The 15232-nt window shown below is 67.6% G+C and overlaps 5 protein-coding genes across 5 annotated transcripts in view; 1 reads left to right on the forward strand and 4 right to left on the reverse strand.

The window, feature by feature from the left end:
- Nucleotides 1–4299: 4299 nt before the first annotated feature.
- Nucleotides 4300–5754, reverse strand: EMIHUDRAFT_371310 (hypothetical protein; the record flags this gene model as incomplete). The annotated part of the gene is given in 4 exon segments (XM_005764890.1): nt 4300–4345; nt 4360–5361; nt 5475–5610; nt 5678–5754. A coding segment is annotated over 1 exon segment (257 nt), but the record flags the coding sequence as incomplete, so codon positions are not given.
- Nucleotides 5755–9904: 4150 nt separating this feature from the next.
- EMIHUDRAFT_247420 (hypothetical protein) lies at nt 9905–10480 on the forward strand (the record flags this gene model as incomplete). Its single annotated transcript, XM_005764891.1, has 2 exons — nt 9905–9993; nt 10063–10480. The coding sequence occupies 2 exons, from the start codon at nt 9905–9907 to the stop codon at nt 10478–10480; spliced, it is 507 nt and encodes a 168-aa protein (XP_005764948.1).
- Nucleotides 10481–11028: 548 nt separating this feature from the next.
- Nucleotides 11029–11819, reverse strand: EMIHUDRAFT_445978 (hypothetical protein). Its single transcript, XM_005764892.1, has one exon. It carries the CDS (start codon nt 11783–11785, stop codon nt 11261–11263), a length of 525 nt encoding a protein of 174 aa, XP_005764949.1. The 5' UTR covers nt 11786–11819; the 3' UTR covers nt 11029–11260.
- A 700-nt stretch (nt 11820–12519) lies between these two features.
- Nucleotides 12520–13062, reverse strand: EMIHUDRAFT_247422 (hypothetical protein; the record flags this gene model as incomplete). Its single annotated transcript, XM_005764893.1, has 1 exon — nt 12520–13062. One exon carries the CDS (start codon nt 13060–13062, stop codon nt 12520–12522), a length of 543 nt encoding a protein of 180 aa, XP_005764950.1.
- A 1278-nt stretch (nt 13063–14340) lies between these two features.
- Nucleotides 14341–15232, reverse strand: part of EMIHUDRAFT_459670 (hypothetical protein) — a 2090-nt gene continuing 1198 nt past the window's right edge. The window contains exons 3-4 of the mRNA XM_005764894.1: nt 14789–15093; nt 14341–14722 (exon numbers count right to left, since the gene is read on the reverse strand). Of these exons, the coding sequence (XP_005764951.1) occupies nt 14471–14722; nt 14789–15093 (557 nt within the window). The 3' untranslated portion in view covers nt 14341–14470. The remainder of the gene's footprint in view (nt 14723–14788; nt 15094–15232) is intronic.

The raw sequence follows: 15232 nt of genomic DNA on the forward strand, positions 1-15232 counted from the left end.
CTTCTCGACGCGCATGTTCGGCGCCGCCGCAGCCGCCCCAGCCGACGGGACCCTCTCCGGCAGCGCTGCCGCCGCCCGCCCCTACGAGGCGGGACATGTCGAGGACGCGTCCCAAGCCTGTGTCTGGCGTAGGTCTGGCCGAGCGCAGGCTGCGGCGACCCGCATGAGCCTCCGCTGAGCCTGCTCGGGAGCCTCTCCTGTAGGCCTCACCGAGCGCGTCCTCCGCTCGTCCCCCGTCCTCGAGTCGTTTGGAAACGCGCAGGCGAGAGCCGCAAGCCAGCTTGCCCGGCCCACGCCTCCTCCCCCGCCGCCTCCCGCCGCCTCCCGCCGCCTCCCGCCGCCCCGGGCGGCACCTCCTTGGCCCTTCCGACCACACACGCCCTCGCGGCCCCCGCCCCCGCCCGCCCTCCACCCCGCCACCCCGCCCGCCAGACGCTCCGCAACCACAACTCGTCTCGCTTCGGCAAGTTCCTCAAGCTCATGTACGGCTCGGACGGCGAGCAAGAGAGCGCCGCCATCTCGTCCTACCTGCTCGAGCGGTCGCGCGTGGTGAGGCCGCCGGCGGGCGAGGCGAACTACCACGTCCTCTACCAGTTCGCGGGCGGCTGCGAGCCCGAGGCGCCGCCAGAGGGTCGCGGCCCAGCCCGAAGAGGACACGTCCGAGACATGTCCTCAGGAGGACACGTCCGAGACATGTCCCGCGCCCGGCTCGTCAGGCGCGCGAGGCGCTCGAGGTGCTGTCGACAGAGGCGTACGGCTCCGCGCTGCCGGCGGGGTCGGGGCGGATGAAGGAGGGGGACGGGCTCCACCGGCCAGAGGCGTGGAAGGAGACAGTGGCGGCGCTCGAGGCGCGAGAGTGCCCAAGAGAGCCCGAGAGTACCCGAAGAGGGCCCGAGAGTGCCCGAGGAGACGGCGGCGCGAGAGTTCCCGAGAGGCGAGGCGGGAACGCTTGCCCGCGCAACCTCCGCGTCGCGTCCACTCCTCGGCCAGCACTGTTCGGCCAGCACTGTTCGGCCAGCACTGTTCGGCCAGGTGGTTGGCTTCGGGCCGGAGGAGGTCCAGACGCTGCGGCGGATGCTGTCTGCGGTGCTGCACCTCACCTCGCTCGCCTTCGACGAGGCGACGGGAGGAGGGCGGGGCGGCGGGCGGCGGGCGGGACACGTCCGGGACACGTCCGCGGCACGGCCTCGATAGGCGGAGGACTCGCACGGGCAGCGGGCGGCGGCTGTGCGCGACACTGCGGCGAGCGGGCGAGCGGCGCGGTGCCTGCAGGTGCCGCAGACTGCGCTCGAGGAGGGCCTCACCTCCCGCACCACGTCCGTCGGCTCTAGATGCGGGGATGCGGACCCTTGCACTCCAGCTGGCCCTCGAGAAGAGACGGGCTGGGCCGCACTCCACCGCCTTCCCGCCACCGGGGTGGTAGTCTTCGGCAGCCCTTTGTCTCCCGACTGCACTGCGCGACATGCACATGCACATGCACATGTGCATGCACATGCACATGCACATGTTGTGTGTTCACGCCCCGAGCCCTGCCATTGCAGGATCGTCGGCGGCGAGACGCTCGTCAAGGCACTCGACGCAGTGCAAGCCGCCGACGCGGCCGACGCCCTCGCCAAGGCGGTCTACGGCCGCATGTTCGAGTCGATCGTCGCGCGGATCAACCAGCTGGTGCGAGCGGGGCGGGCGGCGAAGGGAGCGCCGCGGTGGCCCGTCCGTGACGCGTCCCCGCCCCACCCCGCAGGTTGGCGGCAAGGAGGGGGAGCTGCCCTTCATCGGCATCCTGGACATCTTTGGCTTCGAGGCCTTCGAGACAAACTCCTTCGAGCAGCTCTGCATCAACTTCGCAAACGAGATGCTGCAGGCGCAGTTCAACGCCGACACCTTCCGCTTCCAGCAGGTCGAGCCGCCAGGCGGCGGCCGTCTCGAGGACACGTCCATGACACGTCCACGCCGTGCCCCGCAGGCCGAGTACGAGGCGGAGGGCGTGCCGTGGCAGCACATCGAGTACGAGGACAACACGGCGATCATCGAGCTGCTCGCGGCGCGTCGGGTGGGCGCCTTTGCGCTGCTCGACGAGGAGTGCCGCCTGCAGACCGGCACGGCCGGCCAGGGAGGAGGCTCGCTGTGTGGAGCGCCTCTTCACGCCCCCCGCTGTGGACAGGGACGGCCGACTCCTTCATCGAGAAGCTCGCGCGGTCGCGGCCCGCCGGCGACGAGCTCTTCTCTGTCCCAAAGCTGAAGCGCGCCAAGGGCGGCGCCGAGTTCAGCATCAAGCACTACGCCGGCCTAGTGACGTACGAGACCTCCCTCTTCATCGTCAAGAACACGGACCCGCTGCTGCCGGAGCTGAGCGAGCTGATGGGCAACTCCGAGTGAGTAGTAGCAGTCAGCAGCCTTGGTTAGCTTGATGTAGCGACCCGAGGGGCAACTCCGAGTGCGACATGCCGAGATGAGTCGCAAGATCCGCCGAGATTCGCTGAGGTCCGCCGAGATCCGCCGCGACTGTCTCTCAGGTGCGCGCCGCTCGCCGCGCTGTTCCCGCCCGACGCGAAGAAGGAGAGCGGCGCGAAGAGCCGCGCGCTCTTCTCGACGACGGCGCGCCGCCCCGCTCCCCCTCCTTCCCCACCCCTCTCGCCGCCGGCCTCGCTGACGGCCTCTCTGACCGCCCCTCGCCCCTCCCCGGGCCGCAGGTTGGCACACGCTTCAAGGAGCAGCTCGGCTCGCTGATGAGCGCAATCCAGGCGACGCACGTCCACTACGTCCGCTGCGTCAAGCCGAACCCGAAGAGCGTCTCCGCAGAGTTCGACAATGCACTCGTCGCCGAGCAGCTGCGCTGCGCGGGCGCGCTCGACGCGCCCCCGCCTACCGCCGGTGCCCACGCCGCACGCCAGCCCTGACGTCCTCGTGCCGCAGGCATGCTCGAGGCGATCCGCATCTCGCGCGCGGCGTACCCGCACCGCCTGCCCTGCGGCGCCTTCCTGCAGCTCTTTGGCGGGCTCGCCGGCGCGGCGGCCGCCAAGGGCGCCACCCCCGTCGACAGGGCGGGCTCGTCCAGGACACGTCCAAGATATGTCCGAGACATGTCCCGTAGGAGCCACCCCCGTCGACAGGGCGGGCTCGGCGGCGGCGGCGCTGCTCCCCGACGGAGGCTACTGCGTTGGGAAGACAAAGGTCTTTCTGCGGCCAGGCGTCATGCCCAGGCTCGAGGCGCGGCGCACCGTGCGGCGCGCGATGGCCGTCATCGCGCTGCAGACGGCCTTCCGCGGCCAGCGCGCGCGAAAGGATCGGCAGAGCAAAGGGTGAGTAGGTCAGACGCACACGAAGAAGAGCCAGCACAGCCCACAAACAATGCTGAACAGGAGCCGGCATCACCCAGAAGGCCGAGGGCCCCTCCGTCGTCGGTCGCGAGAAGGGAGGGATCTTCGACGATGCTGGAAAGATCAGATGCCGAAAAGTCACCGGAGACCAGGTCGCACACACAATCCAAGATCTGCTCAGCGCTGCATGCTCCAACCTCGGGGAACGTGTCCGGAAAGAGGAGTATAATCGCGCGGCAGGACGGGTCGGCGCACACAGACGCGTAAGCTCTGTCGTATTCGTCCGTGGCCGATGGATCAGAGAGGGCCAAGAGGTCGCTCGAGCAGTCCCCCGCGACGCGACCGACGACGGCCGCGAGAAGGACCAGGCGCGAGTGGCGCGGCGGAGTTGCCATACCTGAGAGTGGCTAGCGGAACGGTCCACGTCAAAACTGGGAAGACGGGCGCCCGAACATCGGAAGACGGGCGATCGGGGTTTGTGACTACGGAGGCCCTCGGCAGGAAGGCTCGCGCGCTGCGAACCAACCCAGAGGGGATTTTGGCCTACTCAGTGACCGTCTAAAGGGGCCCTAAATGGCCTGGAATGCCATATCTTTTGTGCCTGACTTGTGGGGCACCTTTAAAAAACTAGTATGTCTTGGAGTGAAAAGTTTCTCGATGAGTTGGGGATCCGTGGTGTGTGGTGAGCAGATTCCCATATTCTCCAGATTCCCCCTCGAAAACCGCCCGTTTTAATTCATTGCGGCCGCGGGTTTGCTTGGATTACTTTTCCCTCGAAGACATACTAGTTTTTTGGCGTTCCGATGCCTACAAAAAATATCCGAGATTCCATGCGTGCATGGAGCTGACCACAGGGTTTGCGGCGGTCACTGTCCTATCAGCGGGCACAGAAGGCCGCGGACACCCGTGAAGGAGACCTTCAAGGCCTTTAAAATTGCGCTTTGCCTTTGGTGCGTGCTGGCGGCGGGCTGTATTTTGCTTTACATGGATTCCGCGTCCGTGGCTCACAGGCTCCGTGTACCGCACACGAGAGTCGAGACACGTCGCTTCTCGTTATTTCTGCCCGTGCCGCGCGACGCCGATGCGCGATGGTGTATCGCGGACGTAAGACGTAACCCGCCGAACACCCGTCTCTCGAGTCTCGACCCCCACGATCGTCTCGAGACATCATCATCAGACACGTCACAACCCGGGACCCAACTAGACCAACTCTCTGCTGGTCTGAGACTGGCGCGCCGAGCCTCTCGCCGAGCTGTAGGCACTGCTATCGTCCGAGATGTCTGCATTCACCAAGTCGCCGAGAGTGACGCCCTTGGACGAGCCGGGCCGCTCGCCGCTCACGCCGACACCGTCGTAGAGCTGCTGCTCCCCGCGGCCGGCGTCGGTCGCGACCGCGGCGGCGGCGGGGCTGGCGGCAAGTCTCAGCCAGCCAAGGGTGAACTGGGAGAGGTAGTGGCGCAGCCCCCCTGCTGCCGCCGGCGCCTGCCCCGGCGCCTCGTCGTCGTCCTCGTCCTCCTCCTCGTCCTCCTCGATCGCGGCCTCGGGCTCGAGCCTCGCGGCGTGGGAGTGGCGTCCGGCGGCCTCGGACTGGCTGGCTGCGCTCTCTGGTCGCGCAGAGGAGCGGCCAGAGAAGTCCCACCACGAACGCTCCGTCACGCGCGGCAGCGCCTCGCGCACTCGACTGGGCGCGGCCGCCTTCGCCTCGGCGGCGGTCGGCGCCGCGGCGGCGCCCCTCTCTGCCTCGACCGCCGCGGGCGCACTCAGCGAGCCGTAGATGGCCGGAGAGGCGGCGGCGCGCGAGGCGCCGCGTGGCGTGAGGAGGCGCTCGAGGGAGGGGAGGCGGTGCGAGACGCGGCTCGACGCCTTGAAGGAGTCGTGCAGGCTGCTGTGCAGGCTGCTGCTCGCAGAGGCGTGGCTCGAGCGGCACAAGCTGCGCAAGTCGGCCTGCGAGAAGAGCCACGAGCCGCGCGCGCGAGTCGAGTCGAGCTCGTCGCTTCTCGCGTCGCGCTCGCCGCCCGGGTTGAGGAGCAGCTCGACGGGCGACCTGTCCACAGCGGCAGCCGTGAAGAAGCCGCCGCTCACCCCGCGGGAGCGGTGCTGGAGCGGCGACTTGTCCGAGGGCGGAATCTCAATGGCGAGGGTCAGAGCGTAGTCAACCTGCTGTGGCAGCGCCCTCGTCCGGCCGTAGATCATCACCACGACCAGCATCGCCTTGGCGACGGGCGGCCAGCCCGCGCAAAACGAGAGGCCGACCTCGCCGGGCGGCAGCGAATCGATGAACCACTGCGGCGTACCTGTTCACACCTCAAGCCGTGAAGGGACGCTGCGCGCAGCCGCTCGAGTCGGCGAGGAGCGGCGTGCTCGGGCGGACGTCGGAGAGCTCATTCTCGAGCGAGTAGCCCATCGACAGGCCGACGTTGCCAAAGGCGGAGCACACCTGGAGGGACCACGTCGCGGAAACAGGACGTGTCACGGACGTGTCACGGACGTGTTGCGGACGCTGCCAGGCGGTGAGCAGAGAGCGCGACGATGGCTTCGTATGACAGTCTAAGCCATATCCCTACCTCGAAGAGCGCGTCGAAGGCGGTGCGGGCAGCGCCGTGCGGCATCTCCGGGTCGGTGGCGAGAATGACGAACCTGCAGCCGAGATGGGCGAGATGAGATGGGCCGAGGTGAGGCCATCGCAGTCGCTCCGGGTCGGCGGGCGAGGGGCGGACCACGCCATCCAGGCAAAGAGCAGGTCGCGCTGCAACGTCGGCCCGCCGATGAAGCTGACGATGGCGCGCCAGGCGGCGGAGAAGTGGTGGCGCAGCACGTGCCGCCACGTCACCTGCAGGGACGCGTCACGGACGCGTCTCGGGCCTCGGCCTGAAGGGCGAGAGGCGGTGCGCGTGCCGCCAAACCAACCTGCCCGCGCCAGAGCATCGTCTGCAGCTGCAGCACGCCCAAGTCGGCCACCGACCCTGCCGACGAGGTGCGCTCGCTCCCGCTCCCCGAGCGGCTCGCGTGCGACGGAAGCCGCGCGAGGGCGAGCGAGAGCTGGTCGATCTTGGCCGCCTGTGCGGAGGCCCCTGCACGTCAGGGACGGGGCCCGCACGAGGGCGAGCGAGAGCGAGCCGAGCTGTGCGACCATCCGGTCCCGAGAGAGCACGTCTCGCACGGCCTGAGGAGGGCACGCCTCGGCCGCCCCGTCGGACGCGCCTCCGAGCTCGCCTCGCAGGCGGACGCGGGCGGTGGCGCGCTCCGCCCACCGCTGCGCCCTGCGGCCGGCGAGGGAGAGGTCCAGGGAGTGTCCAGGCAGTGTCTGGGAAGTGTCTCGCTGCTCCACCTGTGGCCGGCGAGTCGCTCGGCGACGGTGAGGGGCTCGGCCGGCCCGCCGCCGTCGTCCACCTCGCGGGCAGCCGCCTCGTCGGTGCCGTGGGCGCGGCCGGAGACGCGGCGCGAGGAGGAGTGGACGGCGATCATGAGCGGCACGGGCGCCATCATCATCGCCAGCATGTACATGGCGAGCACGGGCGTGTTCTCGTTGGCGAGCGAGTAGAGTGCGAAGCCGGCGTGGCGGGTCTGCACAGACATGAAGAGGTCGTCTGGCAGCGCGGCGCGCATCTCGTTGCGGCAGTCGGGGTCCTCGTCGCACTCGACCAGCTCCGAGAGATTGCCTGCGGGACGCGTCGTGGACGTGTCGTGGACGCGGCCTGCACGCGGCACGGCGGAGGTGCGGGAGAGGCGGAGGTGCGGGAGAGGCCGCCTCCGACGCGGATGGAGCCGCGCCACGGCTCGTGGACGAGGAAGATGTAGTTGGTGAAGGCCTGGGTCGTGAAGGGCGTGGCTCACTCACGCACGACGCGGCTGTCGGGGCGAGACAAGGTGTCGCGGGCAGGCGTTGGCGCACGCCTGCGCCAGCCAGACCGCCAGCTGGGTGAGGAGGAGGAGCGTCGTCTGCTCGGTCGAGAAGAGGAAGCCGTACCTGCCGTGGCGTGGGCGTGGGCGTGGGCGTGGGCGTGGGCGTGGGCGTGGGCGTGGGCGTGGGCGTGGCGTGGTGGTGGTCGGCGAAGGCGCACATCTTTCGACCAGAGAGGAGCAGGTGGCGCGCCTGCGGAGAGGGGTGTGGGCGTGTCATGGGCGTACAGCCGGAGAGCGGCGGCGGCGGCGGCGGCGGCGCGCCCACAAGCGGCGTGCGTCATCGATCGGGATGCACCAGAGGTAGGCTCGGATCGACCAGCGGAGGAGGACGGGGTAGAGCACGTTGCCTGAGGAGCGGGTGCAGGCGAGTGAGCGAGATCGCAGCGAGATCGCAGCGGAGCAGGGCAGGGCAGAGCAAGCTGCCTGCGAGGACGAGCACGGCGATGACCCACAGCATCAGCACGTTCTCGTTGAAGGACTCGAGCGAGCCTGGCTCTGTCGTCATACCGGCCTGGGGACGTGTCGGGGACGCGTCGGGGGCCGCATCGAGGACAGAGCCCAGCTCCGTCGTCGCGTGCGTTTGCAAACGCGGCGATCGACACGAAGGCCGCGAGCTGTCCGGGCCGGCAAGGCAGCTCCGTGGCGTTTGGCGCGGGCTGGCCATCGAGAGTCGAGAAGCGCGGGTAGGAGCAGACGCCCCTAGCCTCGGGGGGCGAGGAGGCGACCTGCAGGAAGGTTCCGAGAAGCGTCCGAGATGCGTGGCCGCAGGACGCACCTCGCCTCGGCGGAAGAGGAGGAGGGGGGACCGCCGCGTAGATGAGTCCGAACCCGAGCAAGAGGAGGACCGCCTGGTAGGTGTAGATGGCGCACAGGAGGAGCCGCATCGAGTTGAGCTCGACCAGCCTGCGGGACGTGACGTGGACACGTCACGGACGTGGGGCGGACGGTGCTCCGCGTCGAGGAGAGCGCGACGAGCCACTCGGGGCAGCGGCGGAGCTCCTTGAGCTCGACGTGCCTGGGGCGGGGACGGCGTCTCCTCACACGCGGCGCACAGGCGCAGCTCCTCTCGCCCTCCTCTCGCCCTCCTCTCGCCCTCGCCCTTGGCCCGACGCTGCGCTCCGACGCTGCTACCGGCTGATGACTAATGGCTTGATCCAACTGATGGCTTGATGACAACGGCAGCCGACTAGGAGACTAGTCGCGGACTTGAGTCCGGGAGGCACGTTGCGGCGCAGCGCCGCGTGGCGCAGGTGCAGAGGCACTGCCGAGATGAGGATGGAGGAGCCGCAGACCATCAGCGTGGCGAGCAGCGCCTGCAGCAAGGCGCCGGGAAGCTTCGGAGAAGGTACGGAGAAGGTGCGGAGCAGGCCACGACCGAGGCGAGCAGCGCCTTTGCGGCGCCTCCGAAGGCGGTGATGTTGAAGGTTGCGAGGCCGGTGCAGGTGCCCGCAGAGAAGGCGGTGAAGAAGGCGTCGGCGAGGCCGAGCCCAGACTGGCGAGACTCGAGGCTGTACAGCACCGCGCCTCCGAGCGTGCCTGCGGGACGTGTCGCGGACGTGTCGCGGACGTGTCGGGGATGTGTCTCGCCCGAGCCGCCGCGGAGTGCCGAGCAGAAGCTGCCAGCACACCACCAGCCCCTTGAAGGGCACCTTCCGGTGGTGCACCAACGAGGCCTGCAGCGGAACGATGTCTGGCACCTTCCAGTGCGCCGCGGTCAGCGTCCGCTTGATGCGCACGCCGAAGCTCGCTTCACGCCGCGCGCTCGGGACGCCGCCGCCGCGACTCGAGGCCGCCGCGAGTGACGGCGAGGTCTGCGGAGTCGACCACGGAGACGGCTCGGACGGGTCAGACCCGGCACCCGTCGGAGGAGGCAGCGCGGCGACGGCGGCGAGGCTAGGCGCCGAGCGCGCGAGGATGCCCTTCCAGATCTTGGCCCGGCTGGCAGCCTTGGACTCGAGTGACGCTGCGAGCGCCACGTCGAGCGACGACTCTGGAAGCGTGAGCAGGACCCGCTGCGAGAGGGTGGGAGGGATGCCGCCCTCTGCCGGTTCGTCGCGAGCGGCAGCGGTGGCAGGCGGGTCAAGCATCGTCCGGTAGGGGCTCGAAATGGAGGATGCTGGTGGGACGCGACACGAGTATTGGAGCAGCGATGCGGGAGGAGGCCCAGGCCGCGGTGGAGCGGTGGAGAACGCTGCCGGGTTTCCGGCTCCTCGCTGGGTTCCGGCTCTTGGCCCGGATAGGGGGTCTGTCGCACTGACTCGCGCCAAAACGCCCTACCTACCCTATCCCCAGGCCGCGCAGCGAAGCGAAAAAAGATGAAAATAGCGGGTACCTACCTATTGCAGGGCCCTTTTGGGCCAAACAAGACCAACCTACCTACCTATCTGGGAGGGGCCAGCCAGTGTGAACAGACCCCCTATCCGGGTAGGTCAGCCCCCCGGCGGGGGCAATATTGCACCCGGCTTCACAGCCTTGGGAAGGTCCTTCGGGCCAGTTTGGGGGGGCAAACCCTGCCCGCCCCCTAGAGCCCTAGGGCATCAGAAGGGACCAAGAGGAGTGATCACTACCGCCGTAACGAGCACTGCGACGGACGTTATTGAGAAGAATTCACAGCTCCTTCCTGTGGGAATGGGAACAACAGGAGTGCAGTCATCAACCTCACATCGTGTGGTGCATCTACATATATGGGCCTACTTGACGACGACGACGACTACACCAGCGCTGTTGCCACTGCAGGCAGCTTCCTCGGCGGCACGTTCACCGCTCTCGGCTGGTGCGTGCGCTCCCGCACGCGGGCTGCCGCCGCTCTGGTGCGCACGTCCAATTTTTGCCTCGGCCGCAGGTGGCTCTTTGTCGGCTACCTGCTACAGGCGGGCGCTGAGGCGGAGTGGGCGTCCCCTCCGCCCGTCAACTCGACGCTGCCGCTCGCGCCGGCCGGTCTGCGCAGCGGCGCCTATTGGGCGCCAGGCATTCTGCAGACCGCGGCGCTGGTGATGCTCAACGCCCTAAACTGGGAGGCGGTGAGCGAGGACACGCTGGGCGATGCGAGCGTCGCGCTGCGCGCGAGGCTGTGGGTAACGGTGTGCTTTGTGGTCATGTTCACCGCGCTGGGCGGCGCCATCTGGATCCTCGTAGAGAATGCAGCCGACGAGCGGGCGTGGAAGGGTGCAGGCCCGGCGGTAGTCGCGCAGAACGCTTGCATCTTTGCAGGCTCGCTCATCTTCCGAGCATCCCGCCGGCACGGCGAGCACGCCATGTAGGTTGGGGAGGGCTACATGTATTTGTCAGATCTCTGCGGCCGTAATCAATAGCGCCGTGAGCGCGCGCACACTTTGGATTTTGGAATGCGCACAACGGTCGCGCTCTCGAGAGCTGCTCCAGCGGGTCCCGTCGAGAGCGGCTCCATGTGATGCCTGCGAGCGGACAGAGCCCAGAGCCGGTGCCGGCGGCACTGCGCACTCCGCGGCACTGCCCCCGCCCCGCCGCGGCACCGGCAGCCCGGCGCGAAGTCCGGCGGCGGCGCGGGGCTCTGGGGGCGCGGCGGCGCCCGCGGCGCGGCGCGCCGTGGACGGTGATTGCGGGACGACAGTGTGTGTCACGCCGAGACGACAAAGGTGAAAGGACACGTCGACACGAGGTCACAACTGTATGGGTCAGACTGTGCCTCTCGTCACTCGTGGACGTGCCGCACGTGCGGGCCGCGTCTGCGGCCCCCCCGGCGCGGCCGCGGCCCGGGGGCGGGCGGCGGTGCTGGTGGTGCATGGGGCACGCCGCGCGCGCGTCTCGACGGGATCGTGCCGGCGTGTTTCAATCTCGACAGTAAACTTAGATTCAATCCACACACACCACGCCCACGCCGCCGCCCACAGCCCACACTGGCCGCGCACGCACGGGCACGGCACACGCGCACACACTAGAGATGTGCTCTAGCGGTCGGCACGTCCAAACACACGTATCATGCGTAAAGGAAGGAGAGAGATGGAGACGCACGCGGTTGCTGCTCTACCAGACAAGTCAAACGACGTGGCCATCCAGAGGCTCTAGACCAGCGCCGCTCCCCGGGCCCGCTCCTTGAGCTGCTGCATCTCCTTCTTTGTCGGCTTCGGGCCCTTCGGGGCCGTCGGCAGGGTCGCCTTGTACCCGGTATAGTCAAACGCGCGGGACGCAACACCGCCGCCACTGCGGCTGGACGTCGCGATCAGCACCACGAGCAGGAAGAGGATCACCGCGCCAAGGACGGACGAGTCAGCGCACGAGCCGTAGCCCAGGGGGCCATCGAGCTGCTCGTCGTACCAGGTCAGCGTGCCGTTGCCGGCGACGAGCGAGCGGTTGAGCGGGATCAGACACGTGTGGTTGAATGCGCCCAGCAGCCCCGGCACCTCCTCCTGGCCCGCGAGAAATGCCGCGGACTGCTCGGCCTTCTGCGCTTGGTACCCTTCGTACGCATAGTGCTCGGGGCTAAGCGCAAACTCGCCGTTCCGCGCCGTGGCGTCGTCGCCGCCCATGCCCAGGTTCCACATCACCGCCTTGCCGAGCTCGCCCGCGTGGTACGCCAAGTGCTCCATGACTCGTCCTGGCTTCTGGCTTCTGGGTCCTCGTTGCAAGGTGGACGAGGACAGACGCCTTGTTTGCGTGGGAGGGAGGCGTCTCCAAATCCTGCTCGTGCAGGTGGGGACCCTGTCCTCCCCCCCCATCCCTCGTCTGGGTTTGTCTGTTTTATTTCTTTCTTTAGAGACCACGCCGTCGCCGAGACGGGGCAGACGGCTGGCCGGCTGCGGCCGCCGCAGAGTCGGCTCGCTCGCCCTCGCGCGCGTCGCCGTCGATCGGATCGACGAATCGAGCGACCAGCGAGGGCCGAGGCCGCGAGGGCCGAGGGGAGGAGCGGCGGATGAGTCATGAGAGCTCGCGAGCGACGCGACTCCGCTACGAGGGGAGACACCACCCCACGCCCACCATGACCACCACACGGCGAGACAAAACCGTCAAAACGGCGGCTTTATATCGAAGCTTTTGCTTGCAGCTTGGCCTTGCCCTTGGCCCTTGGTAACCCTTGGGGGGTCTTGACCCTTGAGGCGGAATAACATCAAGAGAGTTTTGTCGCATGAGCCAAAACGCAAAAGGAGCAAAAAAGGTGCAAGGATTGAAGGAACAAACCGACTGAGACACACAGCAGTTCACATAGACATACACCTCGCCTACTCTGCACAAATTGATACCCGCCGCAAAACCTGCGCTAGGGGTTTTCGCGCACGTGTGCCCCGAAGTGCACTTTCGCGGCGACGAGCTCCAGGCAGTGGCTCTAAAAGTCCCAGATCGCGAGGGGCCTCTCCCGTGGCGGAGGAGCGTCTGACGGAGGAGCACTTGGAGGAGCCTCTGGCGGAGGAGCCTCTGGCGGAGGAGCTGGCCGTGCCTCAGGCTGCCGTGTCCCCAGCGCCGCCGCAGAACCTGTCGCCAGCCCATTCGTGCCGTAGACCTCTGCGTATGCGTGCCACTGCGCGGCGAGGCACTCCGTGGTGAGGCATGGACCGCTGCGCCGCGCGCCCTCCTGGCCATTCTGCAGCGAGTCCTCCACTGCCGCGCGGCCGGCTGCGCGGACGAGCTCCTTCTTCCTCGTTTTCGCGGCGGCGGCGGCGGCGACACGCTGCTCGTCTGAGACAAGCGCCGGACCGTCGGCACTCTGGCGGTCGACTTCGGCCAGCGTCTCGATCAATGTGGGCGGGCGTACCATTAGGACCGCGACAGCACTCGCAGCCTCAGCGAAAGAGCGGGCAGCAGCGCACAGCCGAGCGAAGGCCGCGCCGCTCGAGTAAAACAAATCGCCGACGCTCCTCGCCTGCGGCATGGTTCTCCCATCCCTCCCTTGGGTTGTGTGTTTTCTTTCTTTCTTTATGGTTCTCTCTAAAGCCCTCAATACAACTACCACGAAGAGAGCGGTCACGACAAACGGTAAAACGCTTACGGGTCATCCTTCCACCTCACCTCCTCGGAGGGCCCAACTTGAGAATCGTGCTTTTTGGGTGAGGTTGTTTCGTCCGAGCTTGGGTTCCCCGTTGTTGTTAGGTCGTCGGCGCGAAGGGTGAGGTCGCCGTGTGGCCGTCATAGCGGCGAGGCGCGGGACCGTCTGTGGCGAAGTGGGTCGCGTCCCGCGCCTCGATTGGCCTCAACTCACGGTCCACACCCTTTTTATGTCAAACAAAATGTGCGGATATCGTGGCTAGAGGCTAGTTCCATTTATTTCACTCTGACACGCTAATCTTGAAAACGTCCAACGGAGCTCCGTGTTGCTCCCAGCGCCCTCCCCCGCGCTTCCTGCGGCCCTAGCCGATGGTATACTAGCATGGGAGGTCATCTGGCTACCGCGAGAGCGACCCAACTCGTCGACAATCGTCCGATGGTGCCTCAAAGTCAGCCTCCGGAGGCTATCGTGGCGTCGAGCCGGCAGTGGCCGTGACATGTGGTTCCACCACCCCTCGTAGGCTTTGCCTCTGACCGCCACCGTTCCCAGGCTGCCTAATGGGATGGAAAGGAAGGCTCAGCGAGCGTATAGAAGCGTGCTCGACCTCGTCGTGGCAACCTGCACGGCAGCGCTGGCAGGCGCGATGAGCGTCGTGCCACCTGACCCGAGACGGGTCGCAGGCGTCATACCGAGCGCGTCGAGACTGTGTCCTGATGTGATCTGCACGGGTGAGCCACGTCGGCGTCAAAGGAGCGACGTGTGACCTGTCAGAGCTTGATCTCCGATCTCAGCGGCGTCGAGTCGTCTCCGGCGGCGATACTTTTGTACCTCCCCAGGACGCGCAGAGGCAGCTGCGACCCCGCCGAGTGGGGACGGTTGCACACCGCGCCACCTGCTGTGTGCAACCGTCTACTCGGCGGGGTCGCAGCTGCCTCTGGAAGGCACCGAGAGGTACAAAATGGCGCAAATGGTCAAAATCAAGGTTTTGTGGATTTGAGCATGAGCTCCACTGAGCTCGGTGCCACAGTGTGTGAGTGAAATGCTCGAGGTGAAATGCCAAATGGAACACTCTACGCCCGTGTGTTATCATAACACGCGTGGCGGAGCGGCCCGCGCGAGACCGCGAGCTCCACAGACCACAGTGGTATAGTGTCTCTCATTCGTGGCTATCAAAATATATGTCATCAAAATATATACCACACCTAGTGTACGGGTTGTTTTGCACCGGGTGCCGGCCGCCGGCGCGCGGGCTCGAAGACGCGCGCCAGCGCTCGCTCGAGCTCGCCTCCGCCGCTCAGCGCCCCTCCTCTGGCGGCGTCAGCAAGCCCGCCTCGACGAGCCCGTCGCAATTCTTCTCCACCAGCGCCCTGCCCTCGGCGAGGCTGTACCCGTTCATCGCGAGCGAGAAGAGGCGGAGGCCGTGCAGCCACTCCCCCATCCCGGGGGTGGCGTACCAGCGACGCAAGTTGCGGAGGGAGACGAGCAGCGGGTGGCCTATGGGGGCGCGTGCGCCGTGGGCGCACCGCGGACGTGTCCGGGCGGGAGCCTGTAGGAGGGGAGGGGTGGCGAGCGGGAGGCGGCCTGCAGAGAGCGGCCCCACCTGCCCCGCCACTTGCCCGAGGGGCGGCGCCTCTCCCTCCTCGGGCGGGGGAGGGAGCTCGCAGAGCGCGTTCTTCTGGGCGAGGGAGAGGCCTCGCTGGCATTCGAGCCACGCCACCACCGCGCCGTTGAAGCAAAAGCCCGGGAACTGGAACAGCTCCTGCACGGTGATCTCCCCCTCGGAGCTGAAGACAGGCCGCCGCCCCTCCGCCGCGCTCGCCCCAAAGTTGAAGGCGCCGGCGGTGCAGTGCACGTACGTGGTCAGCTCGGCGGCCGACCGACCCCCTTCGTTTGCCCCGGGCAGCGCGAGCTCCGAACCTAACCCGAGGAGCCCCCGAGGGGGACGCGTCCGTGAACCGTGAATTGGGCCCCCCCGTGGCCGGCGGAACCGGTGTCCTGCCCGTCGTCCCGCAAAAGACAAAGGTCCCCCTTCACGGGAGGTTCCCCAAGGCCCCTT

This window comes from Emiliania huxleyi (assembly GCF_000372725.1).
Source record: "Emiliania huxleyi CCMP1516 unplaced genomic scaffold EMIHUscaffold_576, whole genome shotgun sequence".
In the NCBI taxonomy this organism is placed as follows: Eukaryota; Haptophyta; order Isochrysidales; family Noelaerhabdaceae; genus Emiliania; species Emiliania huxleyi.

Excerpts from the sequence above, each read along its gene's own strand:
- EMIHUDRAFT_445978 (XM_005764892.1), bottom strand. The coding sequence starts at position 11,785 with ATGGAGCACTTGGCGTACCACGCGGGCGAGCTCGGCAAGGCGGTGATG.